General features: G+C 39.0%; 1 protein-coding gene across 1 annotated transcript in view; it reads left to right on the forward strand.

Moving 5' to 3' along the window:
- UBA2 (ubiquitin like modifier activating enzyme 2) overlaps nucleotides 1-22,876 on the forward strand; it is a 32,661-nt gene extending 9,785 nt beyond the window's left edge. Inside the window, exons 7-17 of the mRNA XM_082605820.1 lie at nucleotides 4,030-4,097; nucleotides 4,551-4,672; nucleotides 8,265-8,364; nucleotides 9,268-9,434; nucleotides 11,174-11,267; nucleotides 11,349-11,461; nucleotides 14,255-14,410; nucleotides 15,832-15,928; nucleotides 18,664-18,769; nucleotides 20,343-20,479; nucleotides 22,017-22,876. Of these exons, the coding sequence (XP_082461946.1) occupies nucleotides 4,030-4,097; nucleotides 4,551-4,672; nucleotides 8,265-8,364; nucleotides 9,268-9,434; nucleotides 11,174-11,267; nucleotides 11,349-11,461; nucleotides 14,255-14,410; nucleotides 15,832-15,928; nucleotides 18,664-18,769; nucleotides 20,343-20,479; nucleotides 22,017-22,198 (1,342 nt within the window). The 3' untranslated portion in view covers nucleotides 22,199-22,876. The remainder of the gene's footprint in view (nucleotides 1-4,029; nucleotides 4,098-4,550; nucleotides 4,673-8,264; nucleotides 8,365-9,267; nucleotides 9,435-11,173; nucleotides 11,268-11,348; nucleotides 11,462-14,254; nucleotides 14,411-15,831; nucleotides 15,929-18,663; nucleotides 18,770-20,342; nucleotides 20,480-22,016) is intronic.

The raw sequence follows: 22,876 nt of genomic DNA on the forward strand, positions 1-22,876 counted from the left end.
GGCCCGTGAGCCATGGCCGCTGAGCCTGCGCGTCCGGAGCCTGTGCTCCGCAACGGGAAAGGCCACAACAGTGAGAGGCCCGCGTACCGCAAAAAAAAACCCCCAAAAAAACCCATTAGCATACAAATCTAGAAAAGTATACCATAACCAAGCTGTATTTATTTCAGGAACGCAAGCATGGTTTAACACTAGAAAAATCTATAAATGGCATTTACTTCATTAAGAATTTAAAGAGAAACTATATAATCTTTATAGATGTCGAAAAAGCATTTGGTTAAATTTAGCAAACACCTTTTCATGACAAAAATTCTTAGCAAACTAGGAAGAGAACTTTATCGACCTGATAAAAAATATTTTCTAGAAATCTACAGCAAACATTAGTTTTCTTTATTTTTTGATTAAGGTGTAATCACTCAGAAAAGTATACGTGTAATGGTGTAACAACAAAATTTCACAAGAAATACAGTTGCAAGCTTTATTTACTTGGCAAACTTTTTTTTCTTTTTTAATAGACTTTTTAGAACAGTTTCAGATTTACAGAACGATTGAGAAGATAGCACAGAGTTCCCACACCCAGGTTCCTGTTATTAACATCTTAGTGTGATACATACATAACAGTGAGTCAATATTGATACATTATTTGTTAACTGAAGTCCATAGTTTATTTAAATCTCCTTAGTTTTTGCCCAATGTCTCTTTTCTGTTCCAGGATACCCCATTATAGTTAGTTATGTCTTTAGGCACACCTTAAGGGGGCTGTGACAGTTTCTCAAGATTTCCTTGTTTTTGATGACCTTGTTAGTTGTGAAGAGTACTGGTCAGGTGTTTTTTTTGGCTGCATTGGGCCTTCGTTGCTGCGTGCGGGCTTTCTCTTGCTGCGGCGAGTGGGTGCTACTCTTTGTTGTGGTGCACAGGCTTCTCATTGCGGTGGCTTCTCTTGTTACGGAGCATGGGCTCTAGGCACTCAGGCTCAGTAGTTGCGGTGCACGGGCTCTAGGGTGCAGGCTCGGTAGTTGTGGCACACGGGCTTAGTTGCTCCACAGCACGTGGGATCTTCCCGGACCAGGGATTGAACCCGTGTCCCCCTGCATTGGCAGGCGGATTCTTAACCACTGCACCACCAGGGATGTCCCTGGTCAGGTATTTTTTAGGATGCCCCACTGTCGGAATTTGTCTGATGTTTTTCTCTTGATAATACTGTGGTTATGGATTTTTGGGAGAAAGACCACAGAGATAAAGTGCCATTTTCATCATATCATATGAAGGGTACGTGTTATCAACATGATTTATGACTATTAGTGTAGGCCTTGATTACTTTAATGTAGTGTTTGTCTGTTTTCTCCACTGTAAAGTTACTCCCTCCCCTTTCTATATTGTCCTGTCTCTTCTCACCCATTTATTGGTATCAGTGTGGACTCATTGATACTGAATATGGTTTCGGTTATAATCTAATACTGTTTTATTTTGTTGCTCAAATTGTTCCAGCTTTGGCCACTGGGAGCTCTTCAGTTGGCTTTGTGCTCTTCGATATACTGCCATCAATGTGTGGGGATTTTTTGGAGCAATTCCTTACTTTCTGGTACTACAAGATGCTCCACGCTCATCTTGTATGTTTCCTGCTTCAGTCCTAGAAATAGACATTTCTTCAAGGAGCCCTGGTTCCTTTAATTGAAGAATGATACTAGGAACCAAGATGCAAGTGCTTAGGCATAGTTCTGGGTGCCATTTCTTTTAGACCCTCTTAGCTGACAGAGCAAAAGATATATTTATACTAATTTGTGTATATAAAATATTAATATGATTCAATGCAATTCTAATTAAAATCTCATTGGGGACTTGTTCAGCTGATTCTGAAATTTATATGGAAGAATAAAGCTTAAGCGGAACCAAAATACTTTTGGAGAAGAGTAAGTTGAGGTGACTTGCTCTAACAGATTTCAAGATTTAATATAAGGTAAAAATAGGGCTTCCCTGGTGGCGCAGTGGTTGAGAGTCCGCCTGCCAATGCAGGGGACATGGGTTTGTGCCCCGGTCCGGGAAGATCCCACATGCTGTGGAGCGGCTAGGCCCGTGAGCCATGGCCGCTGAGCCTGCGTGTCCGGAGCCTGTGCTCCGCAATGGGAGAGACCACAACAGTGAGAGGCCCGCGTACCGCAAAAAAAAAAAAAAAAAAAAAGGTAAAAATAATTTAGTGAGTTGCTGGTGCAGGGATAGAAAAACAGACTGTAATTGAGGTTGCACAGTAGATCCCAGATGAAAGAAGGGACTAAATAGAAGGGAAGGCAGTTCACTACCAATGTGGAAAAAAATTGTATTCTCTACTTCAAATGATATGTGTAAATTAACAATATATAGAAATAAAGTCCAAGTGGATTAATTATTCAGATGTGAAAGACAAAACTTTTAATTTTTCTGATATAGGAGAAAATCTTTTATCTTTGGAGTTAAGGAACAATTTCTCAAGATACAGAAGTGCTAATTATAAAATAAAGGATTGATACATTCAAGTTCATTTAGTGTTTCGTCATCAAGAGACATTAAATGATGTATAAATGATAAGCTGTTATATGGGGTGAAATAGCTGTAACAACCAAAACTGTGATCTGGAATATATTGCTGTAATCAGTAGGAAAAAGACAACCTGACAAAATAATACTAACAGACATTTTTTTCACTTAAAGGGAAACCCAAATAGGCAATAAGCAAATGAAGATAGTGTTTAACTTTATGATTGACTTGCAAAATCACGAATAAAGCCACAGTAACATACAATTTTATACTTGCTAGTTTGGCAGAACATTAGGTCTGGAGAGGAAGTAAGTCGATAGGAACTCTTGTGTGCTGTTGTGGGGCTGTATTTTGGGGCACAACCAGTGGGAAACAAATGGCCATTTTCTTGTAAAGTGTATCAGGATCTTTGAGATTTTTACTGTACAAAGGATTTCTTTAAGATAGCTTTATTATCAGACTTCCCTGGTTGGTGGTCCAGTGGTAAAGACTCCGTACTTCCAATTCAGGAGGCACAGGTTCGATCCCTGGTCGGGGAAGTTCTGCGTGTCGCAGCCAAAGAAAAAAAAAGATAGCTTTTTAAGATAGCTTTATTATAAGTTATGTGCTTGAGGAATGGTTGGAAAGTTATTAAACAATTCATAGGATAACTTGCTTAACAAAAGAGAATTTCAGCTTAATACTTTTCTGTTATTTCTTATAAAAGAAAACCGTCTTATTCACTGCTGAGTTTCTTGCACCTAGACCAGTGCCTCGCACATAATAGGTGTGCCAGTATTTGTTTAACAGCTAGCTGCAGGTATACTTCACAATTATTATTCTGACAGTGGAATATTATCCATGTTGGAATGTAAAAGCCGCTCACCTGTCTCTTGATCAAAGATTATAACATAGGAGTTTGCAGAGCCTAGCTAGCAGAAATGAATCTAGGTCTACTAAAATTTAGCCTTGCCTGTGTTGTGGTTGAAATGAGGATGCAAGCAGTTTTTTTTTTTTTTTTTAGTTAAAGTTTTGGCTGCATTGGGTCTTCGTTGCTGCATGCAGGCTTTCTCTAGTTGTGGCGAGCGGGGCTACTCTTTGTTGTGGTGTGTGGGCTTCTCATTGCGGTAGCTCCTCTTCTGGCAGAGCATGGGCTCTAGGCACGCGGGCTTCAGTAGTTGTGGCACACGGGCTCAGTAGTGGCTCGTGGGCTCTTGAGCACAGGCTCAGTAATGTTGGCGCACGAGCTTAGTTGCTCTGCAGCATGTGGGATCTTCCTGGACCAAGGCTCAAACCCGTGTCTCCTGCATTGGCAGGCGGATTCTTAACCACTGTGCCACCAGGGAAGTCCCTGCAAGCTGTTTTAAACAGATTGTTTTAATACTTTTAAGTTTATGGAACATAATTTGTCAGTTGTTTATTTTTCATCCCTACTAAAGATTTGAGATAACTAAATTAGTTGTTTTTGAGAAAAGTAGGAAAAGTTAACCTTTGTTCAGAGTATTTTGTTGTACATAAATATTTACTATTCTTAAATTATAGCCAGTTGTTTGGGGAAGAAGATGCTGATCAAGAAGTGTCTCCTGACAGAGCTGACCCTGAAGCTTCCTGTGAGTAAACTAGTTGGGGTATATTTTCTTATTGGTGAGCACTATCTTTATTTTGCTAATTTAGTATTGATAGCTTAAGGCGGGGGGAAATAATTGCTGTTATGTGCTAGATAATATATTATGTATTTAAGGTTTTTTTTTTTTTAAAGTGGATGCTGCCATTTTACTTGTGAGGAAACACTGTTCAGGGAAATTTCACAAATCTAGTAAATAGAGCCAGGAGTTGTTTCCAGATCTGATTATAGGTCTGTACTTGGAACTGCTCTACATATGGCCTTCAGAAACTGAGGTAGAAAAAGATGGTGGTGAGCATGTTATAATTCTGTCTCCTTGAACTCAGAATGTGTCAGATGCTGGTGACCTCCATGAGTGACTCTTTTTTCCCCTAAAGGTAGATGAGAACTTAGTTCTACACTAACTACAGTTGAAAATAAAATGGTGTTTGTTTTGTAGGGGAACCAATGGAAGCCGAAGCCAGAGCCAGAGCATCTAATGAAGATGGTGACATTAAACGTATTTCCACCAAGGAATGGGCTAAATCAACTGGATATGATCCAGTTAAACTTTTTACTAAGGTTAGGTTTACCTTTTTTTTTTATAATTGTGGATAGATTTGTGTTATTCTGTTTTAAACTAGTACATGATTGAATTACACTTCTTTTTATGCCTACTGCTGTCCTAGTGAATTCATTGATGCAGGTGGGATAAACAGGTTTGAAATTTTAACAATACTAAATCAGTATAGCATCTTTATAGAAGGTAAAATACAGAGGCTTGCTTATTCACTCTTGGTTGTCTTTCCTTCCCTCACTTTCACTGAACTTGATTTTGTTTATATAACTGACTTTTGGTTCCTGCTGTTTCTTGTCTTATGTCCCTTTGCCGCTCAAATCTTCTATTGAGAGTTTGGTTGACATGTTCTAAATTGCTCTTGAATCCCTAAGCCTGTGTTCTTGGGTGAATTCCTCTTCATTTTATATATTGTTTGCTCAATATTTTTAGAGAAATCTGTAAGATTGCTTTAATTAGGTCCACCTAATTATGGCTCAGCTAGGCCCTCAGATCTGTGTTTTAAAAAGTCTTTTCTCTTTCCCCTGCTTCTTTTTTTTTAATTAAAAAAATTTTTTTAATTGGAACATAGTTGATTTACAATGTTGTGTTAGTTTCAGGTGTGCAGCAAAGTGAGTCAGGTATACATATACATATATTCACTTTTTTAAAGATTCTTTTCCCATACAGGTCATTACAGAGTACTGAGTTCCCTGTGCTATACAGTAGGTTCTTATTAGCTCTTTTCTGTTTGAGAGAAATCCCTTTGAGTAAAGGCTAGCGCTTCCACCTGCTATTTTTCCGTCTTGTACCTTTGTCTTCAAATAGTATTTTCTCTCTGCCCTGCATCTTGAGTCTCCTGGCTCCTTCTGTCTGCTTTCTGACATGCACACGTCCTGTTGGCCTAAGCAAATGGCCTACTGCTCCCTCCAGCTTCTATTTCATCTTTCCTCAGTGACAATACATGTCACAGGTTGACTTTCTTTTTTTTTTTTTTTTTTTTCCGTACGCGGGCCTCTCACTGTTGTGGCCTCTCCCGTTGCGGAGCACAGGCTCCGGATGCTCAGGCTCAGCGGCCATGGCTCACGGGCCCAGCCGCTCCGCGGCATATGGGATCCTCCCAGACCGGGGCACGAACCCGTATCCCCTGCATCGGCAGGCGGACTCTCAACCACTGCGCCACCAGGGAGGCCCAGGTTGACTTTCTTAAACCTACTGCATTTATTTCCTCACTACAGCCTTTACCTAGAAAATGGTTTTTATTTTGATTATACTTAAAATCAGATGCACTTAACTCTGATATGGATATCGACAATGTTTTCCAAACTAGTATCCATATACCTATTTCCATTCCAACCTGAGCAACAGTTGAATGCCAGAATAATCTGAAATACATCTCCAGTCCGTTGTTCAACAGGTAACTTTAATCATCTGCTGTGTGCCAGGGGCCACTTTAAGTACAGAGGATTTAGTGGTGAAAGACAGAAAATAGGGTCCCAGCTCTTTTTAGGGAGGGAACTCAGCATTTAGAAGGGAAGTCAACATTGAACAAGTAATTTCAAGTTCAGGGTGTTATGACGTTAAGTTCTGATGCATTGGAATCCTCTAATAATAAGTAAACTTAACCCCACTTATTATTAAACATTATTAGACCTAGTATGAAGGTTCAGAAGAGGCTGTCCAGAGGCTGTCAAGACTTCTTTAAAGTCTTGACATTTCAACTCAAGACTTTAAAGAATAAAGGTGGGGATGAGTGTGCAGCATATAGAAAGAAAGTTTCAGGTTGAAGAACTGAAATAATTCCCATTAAACGGGAGAGTGGAAAGAGGACTGGAAAGGTAAGCTGAGGTTAGATCTGGCAGGACTTCCTAGGTCATGATAAGGATGTTATACCAAGACAGTGGGAATCCATTAAAGGGTAGTCTATAAGGTATAGAAAGTATGCAGTACACTATTGTAGGACCTGGTGTTCCTCTTGTAACCAATATGGGGCAGTGCCTTCTGGAGTTGTGCAATGCCAGAGTAATCTGAAGTACAACCCATCTGCATTCCCAGTGGAGTGTGGAGGAAAAGTTAGGCTCAACAGGACTTTGTATGTATAAGGTGAGGGGCGAAGAATAATGCTACCTGGTTTCCTGCTGGGCAGCAGGTGAACAGAAGTGCCGTTCTCTGAGATAGGTAGGATGGGAAACAGATGTGTGCGTGGGGGTTGGGGAAGAGGGGAAGGTGATAGAATTAATTTTGACATTCCTCTGGGATATTAGAGAGATGACAGATGGTCCTATAGGTAAGTAGAGCAATTTAGACTAAGGATTTGGTTGAGATTCATAGGTTTATAGAAAGAGACAGGAGTGTGAAGATAGGGACTTCCCGGGTGGTTCAGTGGTTAGAATCCACCTGCCAATGCAGAGGACACGGGATCGAGCCCTGGTCCGGGAAGATCCCACATGCTGCGGAGCAACTAAGCCCATGCGCCACAACTACCGAGCCTGCGCTCTAGAGCCCGTGAGCCACAACTACTGAGCTCACGTGCTACAACTACTGAAACCCGCGTGCCTAGAGCCTGTGCTCCGCAACAAGAGAAGCCACCGCAGTGAGAACCCTGCACACCACAACGAAGAGTAGCTCCCACTCACCGCAACTAGAGAAAGCCCGCGCGCGGCAACGAAGACCCAACACAGCCAAAAATAAATAAATCAGTATTTTAAAAAACTTATAGTACTCAGAGCTGTGTGGTCTTCACACTGAATTGTACTCTAATTAGTTGTATATTTGGCTGGTTTTCAAAGATTAAGGATGCTTAATAAATATTTATTGAATTGAGTATATTTTGATAGAAATAGTTCTTTTAACTTAGCCACATCTAAATTCATACCCGGTACATACAGCAAACCTGTGGAATAAATCAGTCAACAATAGAAAATATAGCTAAGGAAAAGGTAAAACTATTAAGATCATCTGAGATTCTGCCACATAGGAAGTGTGATTCATGTGATGGTCTCTCAGTCTATATGTGGTAATGTTTATGTTTTTATTTTCGAAATAGGAATTGTTTTGTGTGTTTGAGGTTATTGGGGGGGGGCGGGAGCACATTTCAAAGATGTTGCAGATGGTTAAGAAATTCTGTTTTTGAGCCCTTTTTAAATGTGTGTGCTTTATTGGTATGTACCCACAAACTTGGAGATATTGCTAACTGGTACCTTTAGGCTCAATTCTTGTGGAGTTGGTGTGTATTCACTTAGTCCGCTTGAACGGTATGATTGTGCTTCCGACTGATCTGAGGAGCTAATTTAGGGGAGGTGACTTGGGAGGACAGGGTCAGTCAGCACAGTTCAGAGTTTCCTTACTCTGCTTTCATCAGCATCTCTGATTTTAATTGTTTTCACGTACAGGGGTTTTGTGTAAAATTTCCTTTTACACAAAGGTTTAAGCTCCCCCTGCCCCTTTGAGAATTGTTAGTCTACTGGTATATAACATGTGTTCTTTAAATCAGATTTTATAGTGTAATGTTTAAAATAAATCAGATGGGAAATTTTGTTATATTTTATCAGCATAGGGACTGTAGGGTTCATGGAATTTACCTTTCTTCCCTTCCTTCTTCCCTTCTTTCTATCTTAGCTTTTTAAAGATGATATCAGGTATCTGTTGACAATGGACAAACTGTGGCGGAAAAGGAAACCTCCAGTTCCATTGGATTGGGCTGAAGTGCAAAGTCAAGGTAAAGGATACATTTTTGTCTTTGGGATACCTAAATTGGAAATTCTCTAACCTAAAGTCTTTAAATAGCCCTGTCATTTCTTGGTATTCAGTGGTATACACCCATGGTAAGAAATTCAGACAGTTCAGCAAAGTATGAAGAAGGAAAATCACTGGAAATCTCATCACCTAGGGAAATAGTTACTATTAATGTTGTAGGGAATGTCTTGGTGATAACTCTGTGCACGTAGACGCAGGCAGTTGTATATGCACTTTCCGTAAATGGAATCATACTATTTATATACTCTGACTTGTTCTTTTCAGTCGGTATTATTTAACTAGTCCCTTATCAGTTAACATTTAGTTGTTTCATATTTTCCCTGACATAAAGTGTTGTTCCTTTAACTTAGGAACATATTTATAACTTTTAAGTGCAAGAAAAACTATTGTAGTAGTTGTACCGACTTACCCACTCTCCTTCCACACATTGTGTCTCAGCTTGTTTTGCACAGCAGTGTTCAGTATAGTAGAACTTAAAAGGTACCAGGAGACTTAGGATGTCAGTTTGGAGCCGTTTTCTACAGTTACCTACAGTAACGGATACTTCACTTTATGGCCCAATTCAAGTGTTGCTCTAATAGCTTCCACTTACTGAGTGCTAACTGTGTTCTGGGCATAGTGCTAGTTGTTTGCTCTACATTGTACTCTTGAATCCTCTCGTAACGTCCTGTGACGTTCTGAGGCACTTGCACCTTTCCCATATCAGTATTGGCGATTTTCTTGTACACGTGAGTGTATTGCAGTGATAATTACTTTAATGGAATTTGTTTCATATTATTCGATTTTCTTATCATTGGGTATTGAATTGTTAAACAGAGTAGAGGAATGATGTTAATAGTGAAATTTCTAATATTTTTTTCTTTAGGAGAAGAAACCAATGCATCAGATCAACAAAGTGAACCCCAGTTAGGTCTGAGAGACCAGCAAGTTCTAGATGTAAAGAGCTATGCACGTCTTTTTTCAAAGAGCATTGAGACTTTGAGAGTTCATTTAGCAGAAAAGGGAGACGGAGCTGAGCTTATATGGGACAAGGTTTGTTTTGAAAATGTGTGGCAATTACTTGTATATCAAATGTATATTTTAGTTCTTGAGCTGTACCAGAGCCTAGTAATTTGGGGATATTGTTTATTCTACCAGATTTTGAGGACATGTTGATTTTTGTTTGGATGTTTTCCTCTCTGATTACTACATTGAACTATGAATTTTCTATATGTGAATTTAAGCAATACCATAAAACCTCATTTTAGATTCTCATGAGTTCATGGTTTATAAATGTGACTTTACTGGAGTAAAATGTTTATCTGACTTAAGCAAATAGGCTTAAGAGAACTTCTTACGTAATAGAGATTTGTTAATACAAGTCCTAATATCCTTTTGGAGACAGCAGCTCATAGGCCTAATTTGGCCTGGAAAGTAATAAAATTGCCTTTTAACTCTTAAAGGCCTGAGAAACTTCTCAATTGAAAAATGAGGTGTAATGTTTCTTACAAGTTAAAACAATATTTAATAGTATTTTGCAGTTAAATGTTACATTTTGAGATTTGGTAAGTTAACTTATTTTTAATGGTAGTCAATATTTTCTGTGGCTGTAAATGATTTATCTGATAAAGTTTATGTGTTCATATATTGGTAGAGATTTGCTGTGAGTTTTAAAGTAAGGAGAAAAGTTTGATCGGTTTAAGAAAACTAAGGTAACTTTATGTGCAAATTTTGAGACGGGTTGAATCAGTCATCTGAAATCTGGTAAATTTAGATTTGGGGGAGTCTCGTAAACATTAGTCTTTAGGGTTTGTGTGCTATAAGGAGTAACTTAAAATTTTTTTTTCATTGTTACTGTTACACTAGTGGCTTGGGAGGTTTTCATCTATACACAGGGGCTACATAACAAAACTTGGAACTGTGAATTGTTAGCCTCTGTGAGTAAACTCTAACTAATGGGTGTGATAAGCCAATTGCCTGGGGAAGTACCTGATGGACACTGTGTTGGGTACTCTTAAATAATCATATTTAATCCTCACCACAACCTTACAGGATGTTTATATAATTTTCCCTGTTTAACAGGTTAATGACTATTAGGTCAGGGAGGTTTATTTGCCTGTGGTTACATAGCCAGCCAAATAAGTATGTAAAGAACCCACATCCTATCAGTGCTTTTTCTTTTATACTTTGGTGTTTCTGAATTATGGGCTACGATAGTTTCTTCTCAGTTCAAAGCAGGAAACCTTGCTGAAATCTAATTAGAGAGACTAGGATATCGGCTCAGGAAGAACGGAAATTGTAAAGGGAAAAGTATTGTCCTGCCACATCTGAAAAGAAACAATATAGGACTGTGGAGTACGTGAAGGGAGTTTGGAGAAAGAAAGCCAAAAGGAGTAGTTCAGCTGTTTCTGAGGCTTCAATGAAATAGCTTTCTCAGAACAGCCTGTGTTCCCTGGGTTCTGTATTTGTCAAACAACCTTATTGTTGAGTGATGGACCCAGGGAAGGATTGCCACAATCGATAAATGGAATTGGTATTCTGGTCTATACTCTTAGTCTCCAGTGCATTTGTGTAAGCAGGAGTGAATTCCTAGAACCTGCTGGCTCTTGGTAGGACCGCATTCCTGGATCACAGGAGCTGATGATGAGCCCCTGCCCCCTTCTCATCCAGAGAGGCCATCTCTTGTTCTAGTTGACTTGTTATAAATGTGTGAAACTGCTGTTCTGAAAGAAACACTAGCCAAATGAGTCAGTTTGTGGGGAGACTTATTAAATGGTTTCAATTATTGGCAGGATGACCCGTCTGCAATGGACTTCGTCACCTCTGCTGCAAACCTCAGGATGCATATTTTCAGTATGAATATGAAGAGCAGATTTGATATCAAATGTAAGTTTTTTGTACTTCAGTTGTATCCTCTAACATTCTACGGTTTGTTTTAACAGCTAAACTTTTTTTTTTTTTTTCCAGCAATGGCGGGGAACATTATTCCTGCTATCGCTACTACTAATGCAGTGATTGCTGGGTTGATAGTATTGGAAGGATTGAAGATTTTATCAGGAAAAATAGACCAGTGTAGAACAGTGAGTGTTCCTATGTGCAATTTTTAAATTAAAACAATAAAATTGGTGTAAAGCAATGGAAAAGGAATTATTCAAGTTACCTTGCGAGTTGCATGTTTAAGTAAGCTTCCTGGGAATTATAACAAAAAGGAAAACACATTTGCTTCTCTTTTGTCACATTTGCAGAAGCTAGTTTGCTTCTAACATTGCTAGTTTTACTGAGTTCTCGGAAGAACTCGTTGTGTGGGGTCCTTATATTAACTTTTCTCAATTGTTTTTCACCTCTAGGAGTTCTCTGGTTTAAAATTCCATTTGGTTATTTTATAGTCCCCTGTTCTTCAGTCATTTTTTTGTCAGTCTTTTTTATTTTAAACTTATATTTGATCATGTTTATGTCTGAAATCTTTATGGATGAGTTTACAGTCATTTGCTAGATCTCTCTTAGTGTTTTGTTTGCTTATGTGATACATGATTTTTTAAAAAAACAATTAGTATTTGTTAACACTATCTGTAATAATTCTTTAAGGACCTATTGAAGGTGTGTTTCTTCAGAGAGGATTTTGTGTTTAATTTTATTTATTTAGTTTTAAAAATTTTATTTATTCATTTATTTATGGCTACATTGGGTCTTCGTTGCTGTATGCACGGGCTTTCTCTAGTTGCGGCGAGCGGGGGTCACTCCTCATTGCAGTGCGCGGGCCTCTCATTGCGGTGGTTTCTTTCTTGTTGCGGAGCACGCACGGACTCTAGGATCAGGGCTTGAACCCATGTCCCCTGCATTGGCAGGCAGATTCTTAACCACTGCGCCACCAGGGAAGCCACCCAGTGCCATTATTAATGCACTCTTTTTTTTGTTGTTGTTATTTATTTATTTATGTATGTATTTATGTATTTATTTATTTATGGCTGTGTTGGCTCTTCGTTTCTGTGCGAGGGCTTTCTCTAGTTGCGGCAAGTGGGGGCCGCTCCTCATCGCGGTGCGCGGGCCTCTCACTATCGCGGCCTCTCTGTTGCGGAGCACAGGCTCCAGATGCGCAGGCTCAGTAATTGTGGCTCACGGGGGTAGTTACTCCGGGGCATGTGGGATCTTCCCAGACCAGGGCTCGAACCCGTGTCCCGTGCATTGGCAGGCAGATTCTCAACCACTGTGCCACCAGGGAAGCCCTAATGCACTCTTAAAATACCTTTTATTGTTGCCATGAAATTTCAGGGTGAGGGAATGTAGACTCATATGGTCAGTGAACCTGCCATTTAGGTTCAGTTTTCTATTTAAATTTTTATTTTGGTTGTCATGTTTTTAATTTATAAGAACTATATATATATATTTTTTAGAACTATATACTTTTTATTTCTACCTTTTTATAGCAGCCTGAACAAGTATCTACTTTGTTCTGTAACGTCCTTTCCATTTCTTTGCTTTCTTACCTCTCTTCTTCTCTTGGGCTAATGATACCCATATGTCTGGGCTTCATTTGTTCACATTTATAAATGAACGCCAGGATACATTAATAATAGTGTTAGCCTGAGTATTAGTAGTGTTAGCAGTTGTTTTTATTACTGTTGATTTCTACCTTCCCAGTGAAGATCAAGATCAAATAAGTCTGTTCTCTCATTGTACCTTGCTTCCAGCCCTGAGTACAAATGTATATGCCTAGTATTTATTGTGGGGAGAGGCTACAGTAGGGCTCTTCCTAGCACTTAATGCCTGTCAAGGGATTTACTTCTTTAAGCCTTGGGGAATTGATGGGGTTCTTCTTTAGAGTTAATTCATCTTAGCAGATACCATACTACATGGTAATTCCACGATGAGAATTTGTGTATCAGCTTCCAGTGTTCTGACTTTAGTAACTTAAGTGCAGTTTTTTTTTTTTTTTTTTTCCCCCTTGGTTCTTATTATTATTTTGTTTGGGTATTAGGGAAATGGTAATAGTGCCAGACATACATTGTTTTTCCTTTAATTATGTAAATGTTAATATCATAGTCATCTGAAAATTTGAAAAAAAAGGTAGCTCATTTGTTCCATATGTCTGCGAAAGCATTATCATTAATTAGAGAAATTAGTGTATTGGTCCTGTTAGAAGTTGGCTTGAAGTTGATAAGAATAACCATTAGGAAGGAACCCCAAAACTGATGATACCAGATTTAATGATGATACCAGAGACAAGTATGGTTAGGCCTTTGTTCATACTAAATTAGTGTGCAGAATAGTCTATAGAGTCTTCAGTACACGGAGATTTCTTTTCAGTAAGCTCAGCCTTATTTACAAGGTAGCTAATTTAAAAAGAAGGTTGGAAAAACCAGTCTCTTAAGAAGGTTTTGGGACTTCCCTGGTGGCGCATGGGTTAAGAATCTGCCTGCCGATGCAGGGAACGCGGGTTCGAGCCCTGGTCTGGGAAGATCCCACATGCCACGGAGCAGCTAAGCCCGTGTACTACAACTGCTGAGCCTACGCTCTAGAACTCGCGAGCCACAACTACTGAGCCCATGTTCCACAACTACTAAAGCCCGCACGCCTAGAGCCCACGCTCCGCAACAAGAGAAGCCACCACAATGAGAAGCCCGTGCACCACAATGAAGAGTAGCCCCCGCTCACCACAACTAGAGGAAGCCCGCATGCAGCAATGAAGACCTAACACAACCATAAATAAATAAATGAGTAAACAAACAAATAAATAAGTACATGCTCAAAGTTTTTTTTTTTTTTTTTTTAAGGTCTTGGTTTTCCTTCTGGAAGGGCGTATTTAAGTGAACACTGTATGGTATATAAATTATGACTCAAATTTCTGATTTTGCTTGTGTTTTTTTTTTCCAAAGATTTTTTTGAATAAACAACCAAACCCAAGAAAGAAGCTCCTTGTGCCTTGTGCACTGGATCCTCCCAACCCTAATTGTTATGTATGTGCCAGCAAGCCAGAGGTGACTGTGCGGCTGAATGTCCATAAAGTGACTGTTCTCACCTTACAAGATAAGGTAAGTGCAGGACCTAGTTCTCTTCCTGGTTGTTCATTTTTCTTTTTATAAGAAAAAACAAGTCCCCTTTTGCCTTTTACAGTGTTACTGTGATAACAAACTAAAAGCCAGATAATTACCCTAACTACTGAGGTGTGTTGCTCTGATATCCTGGGTTGCTTTACCATCTGGGTCCTGTTGTCTTTCCTGTCTGTGGTTCCAGAATATGTGCTTCACATCCCAGAAGGGAATAGGCGTTTTTGGCTAGAATATGGAGCACAGGTGGTACATTGGTGGCACAGTATCTTAGTAAGCAAGTTCTTTGTTTCTCAAGCAGTGTGTAAATTCTGTATTTTTTGGGCAGATAGGAGGTATCCTTACATGATCTAGTGATGGTCCTGATTCTGGTATGTTAAGTTAGTCCCTGAGAAGATGCATCGTTTGCACACTTGGATTCACCTGTAGAGCTCTGGAGTGAGAAATGGAGGGTTAGGATATGATCTGGTTCTATAGCTTGGTCCTTCAGTTCCTCCTAGTTTTTTTTGAATTAGGAAAGATTTAAAAAATGGCCTGAATGGGTTCCACTTCCCACTTTGGGGATCATTTCAGATAGTTCCTCTGATTATGTCCATCATAGTGTTACATATTTATATATCTCCTGACATGGGGGAGTAGACCATCGTGGCCCTAATGGCTGCTTGAGAATGAATGGCCTTTCTCCCAGAAATGGTTACACAGGGCTGGTTGATTTGAGCTTATGTTTTGGATGGGGAAGCAGCAGGACTTGATATACTGGCCAGCAGAGAGGGTGGTTGCCCCATCTTCTTTCTTAGGAAAGAAACGATTATAGTTGGCATCTACTCATTCTTGAGCTAAAGGTAATTCCACTATTGGTAGGGTAGTTGGACCTTTAGAGAGTTCCTCCGTTGTTTGGTTTTTTTGTTTATTTGTTTGTTTCATAGGATCAGGTAGGATTTAACAATATTATCACTCCTGATCCGTCTTGGAATTTAGAGATGGAACTCGGGAAGGGGAAGACTGTTTATCTGAGAATCAGATTGATGAGAAATTTTTCGTCTATAAAACATCTGTCAGTACGGGTTTGGAATAGAGACTAAGATAAAATATGTCAAGTGTCTAGCTTAGTACCTAATCTGCTGGGAAGGACAAAATACCAAGAGCCAGCCAAGGAGTTCTCAGTCCCCATCTGGAGGAAGTTTTACCTGATCTTTATCAGTGGTCAAACATGGGGATGGAACATGGGCGTGGGATAATTGGGTAAATTCCCATTGCTTTCCTCGTTGCCCTAAGGTACCTTAAAGAGCAACTTGGCTCATTTCCAGTGGAAGGGGAAAGTTAAGAGCCTTTATGAAAAAAAAAGTCTAGGCTTTTTGTGGTTTTAATTCTGTATGTTAATATTTTGAATCTTTTTTTTCTTATAGATAGTGAAAGAAAAATTTGCTATGGTAGCACCAGATGTCCAAATTGAAGATGGAAAAGGAACAATCCTAATATCTTCAGAAGAGGGAGAGACAGAAGGTATTTATTATACATTGCCTGTGTTCACTCCCCCTCATTTGGATGCAGACTGCCTGCGTGAAGGAGTGCACGTTAGTTTATCCATTCACTATATATGGTACTCAGTACCTCAGCTGACAGGAGTGATGTTTGTCCAAGAGTGGGGAAGCCTTGATAGCCTGCTCGTGATATAGAGCAGAGAGTATTGCTGAAATCAGTGCCCAGTTTTGGTTTAAGCAGTTCATCCCTTTTGTTAATGTATTTGTTATATAAAATGTAATGCATTAGATTCTGTTTAAGCTTTCTAAGTGAGAATTGTGTTGTGGTTATGCCTCCTTCAGACCACACTGGTCAATCTGATTGGACTTAGAAGTTCCCACACATTTGTCCTGACGGGGAGTGTCAGGATTCTTTTTGGCTATAGCTCCTTGTTAAGAAATTTGGGGATATTAGGTCATGAGTAATTGGAGGCTGCGTTTTGGCCGGGTCATAGTCTGTTTTAAGAGTCTAGTTGAATATTTAAGCCCCATTCTAGCCATCTGTCTCTTTTAAAGGCTAGGACCTTAAAAATGGAAACTGGTCAAGAATCTCAGTGGCTCAAATGTGGTCCTTTTCACAAAATACATGTGCTACTGAGGGTGAGAGAGCATTTATTCAAATATGTTTGGAGTCCTTCTGTATTGCAGGCATAGTCATAGATATTTGTAATTCAAAGATGAATAAGATAATTGTCCCTGGCTTGAAGTACTTACAGCCTAGAAGGAGAGGAGGGATTATCAACAAGTAGATTTAGTGCCGTCTAAGAAATACTATAGAGAGAAAGTGTACAAAGTTTGAATTGAAGCTTTGTAAAAGGAGGGTGGGGGGTGGTGTCACAGGAGAAAGAGGACTCATGGGCCAATTCTTGAAGAAGAGCTGAGAGGGGAGAGTCTGCATTTGGGCAGAATGAACAGCATCTACAAAGGCATAAACTTACGAAGCAATATAAAAGCTTTAGGAATGGCCAGTTATTTTGTTTCACTGGAAGGTGGAGTGCTGTGGGGTTGGCAGTGACTGTGCAGCTGGAAGATTCGCTGTGTCATATGTGTAATGTCTGTTTGTCTTCCTCCTCCCCCAATATCCTGCTCCCACCAGGGTTTAAGCAGGGAAGTAATGCAGTTACCTTGTAGTATAATCTGCAGGGGGGTGAGATAAGGATGTAAGAGTAGAGGCAGGGAATCGGAAAAAAATGGAGGGAAGTGAGGGATTTTCACTAAGGCAGAAGCCAATGGCAGATTTGAGATTTGCAGAGGCAGAATTTAGAGCACAGATGAAGAAGAGAAGCATCGTTAGGCTTGGACAGAGCTGTTGCCAAGACCCTGGCTTCAGAGGTGATGCTAATTCACCAGGATAGAATGCTCAGTGACTGGTTCCCTTTTGAACATGTTGGGCTGGGGAGTTTTAGGGAGTGTGAAAGGGCTTGGGGATGGAAGTCTGGATAGAAACTATTGTTTTCCAGAGACATTCCAGGGAGACTAAAAAGGTAAAATAAGAAATAAAAGCTAAGAACGTAAAAGATTGTTAGATTATGTAAATTTAAACGTAAGTAGAATTTAAAATACAGTTTACTTAGTATGTGCCAGGCACGGTGGCTGTAGGTCAACAGGTTATACACAGTCTGTAGACACAGAACAGATACTCAGTAAAGCTGACTGAGTGTTGTGAGGGGAGAGTGTAAATTGGCAGCTAAATGAAGAAGCAGTTTTGTAAATGAAACTTGAGTGCTTTTACAGGTCAGGAGAGAGGAGCATTTGAACATACAGGAGAGAAAGGATAGTTAAGGCAGGATGGGCCCTAGAATAGGTAGGAGGAGGTGGTGACACCAAAAGTTTAGTTGGAGAGATTGTTCTTCATTGGAGTATTTATAATCCATGTAGCAAAGGCTTATTGAGTGCTAGTAGATGCTAAGCATGGTGTGCTACATGCTGGGGATATTCAGATGAAGCAGAATGACATGTGGAAGAGAGAACTAAGTTGGAATGATTAGTTTTTGGAGACCTTGCTGTCTGTCCATTGAGAAATGTTGAAAATTTATGTTGAAAAATTCATTGAAATAAAGTTTCCTCATACTTCTGAATTGTAAAATTTGCTAAAAGTAGTTTGTTGGCATTTCTGTGGATAACCTCTTTAGAAATAGAGTACATTTTGAACAATTCTGTAAGTTGTCACTGACTCCTGTAGGATTCCAGATTAATTTGGTTTCAAGGGGAGAAGGTTCTCAGAACTTCTCACAGTTTGGTTCCCTTGAAGTAATTTTGGTAGTTAAGTTTTCAGGGCTGAGTACCTAAGTGAGTAATACTTTAGTGGACTAGTTTACTAGGGCTGCCATATCAAAATACACAGACAAGTGACTTAAATAACATATTTATTTTCTTCTATTTCTGTAGGCTAGAATTCTTAAGATCAAAGTGTTGGGAGGGTGGGGGGAGTCGATGGGTTTGGTTTCTCCTGAGGCCTCCCTCCTTGGCTTCTTCTAAGGATACCAATTAGATTGGATTAGGGTCCACTCCAACAGCCTCATTTTAACTTAATCACCTCTTTAAAAAGCACTGTCTCGAAGTATAGCCACATTCTGAGGCACTGGTGTTAGAGCTTCAGTGTACGAATTTTCAGGAGATAGAGTTCAGCTTATAGCAAGGGGTTTACCTTTTAAAAATTAAGGTGACTGCTCCACGGACATGTAACTAAAGCATCTAAATTTCTTTCAAATTTTCTAGCTAATAATCACAAGAAGTTATCAGAATTTGGAATTAGAAATGGGAGCCGACTTCAAGCAGACGACTTCCTTCAGGACTACACTTTATTGATCAACATCCTTCATAGGTAGGAACTATTAACATTTTAAGTGTAAGAAGTTATTTGAATATACAAACTAAAGATAAAGTGGAGAGAAAATGTTTTCTTACCTTTAAACCTTACTGTTCATTTGAAGCTGCACCATGTATATGCTCAAGTTGGCCGCTAAGTTCCCTGAGGTTTGACCTACAGAAAAATCTGATAATCCAGAAAGAAAAGGGATAAGCAAGAAATGTTTAAGGGTTAACTAACTCATCAGTGGTGGCTGATCAGAAAGACCTAGAGAGGGTAGAAATCCAGGCATTTGAATAGTTATAATCAGGGTTGCATTCATTTTGATAATTGAACTAGAATAAAAAATTTTAATTAGTTTTAAAGATTGATTTGGAAGAAAGAAATATTTCTCCCATAAAACAAGTATTTCATTGTGATCTGGAACAGTAACAAGAGAGCATTAAAATTTATCCTATATAGATTCCTGAGTCATGTATTTTTTTCTTTTTATTTGATTTTATATCCTGCCCACTTTATAAAAAAGCATCCAGAGTGCTTGCATTACAGGATATTTGCACATATGTAACACAATTTAAATACAGATGGTCCTCCACTTTGGTGTGTTTATCTGCTGAATTTGGTAACATGCTCGTTGATACCCTTAAACTGCACCCTGACTCATTACTTTAGGTAGCATCTAACAAAATGCAAAGGCTGCCACCTGCATCCACATGTTTTTTGCCAATGTTGCTATCTATATATCCAAACGTTTAGAACTTGTGTAGTTGTTTGGAGAGTATTACATTATATATATACTTAGTTTGTAAAAAGCATAAAATGACAGGAAAAACTGAATGTGGGTTATTAGTATAAAATGAGACAATTGAGTGAAAGGTAGATATCGCTAGGGAGTGATATCTGGCCTCGATTAGACACCAGTTGGATGTTAGTGGTGTGCTTGTGTTTAGTTGTGAAAGGACATGTACAATAAAATGGAAATATATCACATGGTGTCTAAAAAAGGAGGCATAATTAGGGTTTTTTTTATCATATTTTTTAGCTCTCTGGGAACAGAACCCCCCTTATAACATGTAAGTCTTTTGTTTGACTTTCATGCATTAAACTTTTATACATGTTTTTGGGAACTCATTACAAAAGCAGGGTGCTGCCTGTAAAGATGGGGAGAAAACCGAGAATCCATGTAACTCTACCCGCAAACACTAAATTACTCTGGTCAAGCTCAGAGTAGAGTGTATAGAATCTTTTCACCTAGTAGCTGAAGAAATAATGCCTAAGAATTACATCAGGCCTCACAGTTTTCAACTCGTTTTCTGCTTTAGCAATAAAAGTTACTTAACATTTTTTTAAAAAGCCCTTTCCCTGAATTGAAAGTGCGATGCTACTGACCATTTGAATTAGAGTTTTGAATTATCATAAAAATCTGTTATAGTCTTTTTTTAAACTCTTTGAAAATCAGAATCCAAATATTTGGTGTGTATGTAGTATACACTTTTTGAGCTTTGAGGACAGTTTCTGTCTGGTGTGCCTTTGCTTTTGTAAGTAGTATAGCAGTGGTCCAGTGTTATAGTCCATGGTTCTCTTACAGTGAAGACCTAGGAAAGGATGTTGAATTTGAAGTTGTTGGTGATGCCCCAGAAAAAGTGGGGCCCAAGCAAGCTGAAGATGCTGCCCAAAGCATAACCAATGGCAGTGACGATGGAGCTCAGCCTTCCACATCCACAGGTGAGTCATGGCCCTGGCCGGCAGGTTGTTAATTTACGCACCAAGCACGACTATTTAGAACAAACTGATTATTTTATGAATGTTGACCATAACGTAGAACTCCATAGGAGTACTAGAGGTGTGTGTTGGTTTGGCATTGTTTTAATGAAGCTTTGAATGTATGAACCATGAAGATATTTAAGACTGGGTAAAATTTTTATGGAAAATAGACACTTTATTTTTTTGTTCATTTGTTTTTACGACTGGAAATGTCAGTTTGCTGGTGTATAAAGATGGTTCATTCTTAGTAGTAGTAGTTTTGGATTTTGTATGCCTGTTCGTAGGGGCAGCAAATCAGTGCATCTGACTATTTTGAGTGAACAGATGCTTGGTAAGTATAGCATTTTAGCATTTCACAGTTTTCTCAGGACCAGTGTGACTTCGGTAAAGTGCACCAGAAGCTCTCTTTTCCTGGGTGTTCAGTGTTGGTACTTCACTGTGCTCTAATGTAAACGTTTACTACCTGCCTCACCCCACCCCAACTCACTCACTCTCTCTCTCTCTCTCTCTCTCTCTCACACACACACACACACACACACACACGCTACCTACCTACCTCTTCATTTAGTGTCAGGAAACTAAAAGTTACTACTTTTTCATTTGTTTGTTTTCATTTCTTTGACCCTGTGTCTTTGGTTCTTTGGAATATTGGTGGTTCCTTGGTTCTCATGTTCTCTGAGAGTTGTAAAGATGGACTTTGAGGTAGTCCAGAGTGTGTGGGCCATGGATTCATGAACTTTTCCCCCCTCTGAAAAAAGAAAGGTTCATCATCCTCCTTTAAGGAAAGGACTAGTAGTTTTTCAAAAATCATAATTCAAAATGTGCATTTATTGATGCACTGCTGTGGGTAGGTTTTGGAGGTTCTAGCAATGAGTAAGGTAGGTTTTCTGCCTTTGATTTAGTGGAGTGGTGGGGGATGGGGGACACAAAACCAACCGTAGTGTAGGGTTAAGAGCATACACTGTAGAGCCCCACTCTGCGGGTTTGAATCCTGACCTCATCCTCTGCTATTGTGTGACCGTGGGCAAGTCTCTGTGCCTCAGTTTCCTTCTCTGGAAAATGGATAATAATGTTATCTTCTTTATACGGTGGTTGTGATGATTAAATGAGTTGTATATGTGAAGTGTTTAGAACAGTTCCTGGCACATTGTAAGTGCTGTGTATATGTTGTTGTTTATTACTACCACTGCTGCGAATATTAGGATATTCACCCTCCTCTTTTCTGTTGGAGAAGTAGAAACAAGGAACTGTAATAATTCCTTTGAATTATATAATGCTTGTTAAAATTTTTGTTTTGATTAAAAAAGAAAGAGGTGCTTGTAACAGAAAACATTAAAACACTACGGAAATATGTAATGTATAAAGCCAAGGTCCTGAGGGTAGCCATTCTAAAGTTTGGTGTATATTAAAGAGTTAGTTTTTCACGTACATAAAATTTTAGTGAGCTGCTAGTAACCCCCCACTTTTAACCATTTTTTCCCTTTTTTTCTGAAATAAGCACAAGAGCAAGATGATGTGCTCATAGTTGATTCGGATGAAGAAGTTCCCTCAAATAATGCCGACATCAGTGAAGAAGAAAGAAGTCGCAAGAGGAAATTAGATGAGAAAGAGAATGTCAGTGCGAAAAAGTCACGCACAGAGCAGACAGAGGAGCTTGATGATGTTATAGCGTTAGATTGAACGGAAATGCCTCTGAACAGAACCCCTTACTGCAGTAGGCCTTCCGGGCAGAACCAGGTTATTTGTTATGTCCTTTGTTCCAAAGGGAAAACATTGGCACCAGTGACTTGAAGATGATTCTGCTCCCTTTGAAAGCATTCATTTTGCTAGAACTATTAGAAACATTGCAGTATGCTGTATTGAAAGTAGGAATATAGTTTTAAAACCCTTTGAACAAAGTGTGTGCATAACCAGTCATGAGGTGGAACAACACAATGCATGTTGCCTTTTTAATGTAAATACCCTTAGGTATCATTTAACAGTTTTACAATATTGTGGTTTAGTAAAGTTGATACCTGGTTATAAATATTATGCCTTTATTTTTGGTTAGAAGAAGAATTATTTTTAGCCTAGATCTAACCATTTTCATACTCTTAATTGACTGAAACAGATTCAAAGAAGTATCAAGTGCTATGCATTGAAACTTGTTTTTAAATGTTAACTGGCACTATGTATATTAATGTAAAACAGTTGTTAATTTACTCAAGTTTTCAGCTTGTACTGCCTGGTATGTCTGTGTAAGAAGCCAATTTTGTGTATTGTTCCAGTTTCAGGTTATTTATATTTGATGTTTTGTAAAACTCAAATACGACTATACTGTACTTATGGACCAAATAAATGGCATCTGCATACTTGTTA

Source organism: Mesoplodon mirus (assembly GCF_964341445.2).
Source record: "Mesoplodon mirus genome assembly, chromosome: 19".
Taxonomy (NCBI): domain Eukaryota; kingdom Metazoa; phylum Chordata; class Mammalia; order Artiodactyla; family Ziphiidae; genus Mesoplodon; species Mesoplodon mirus.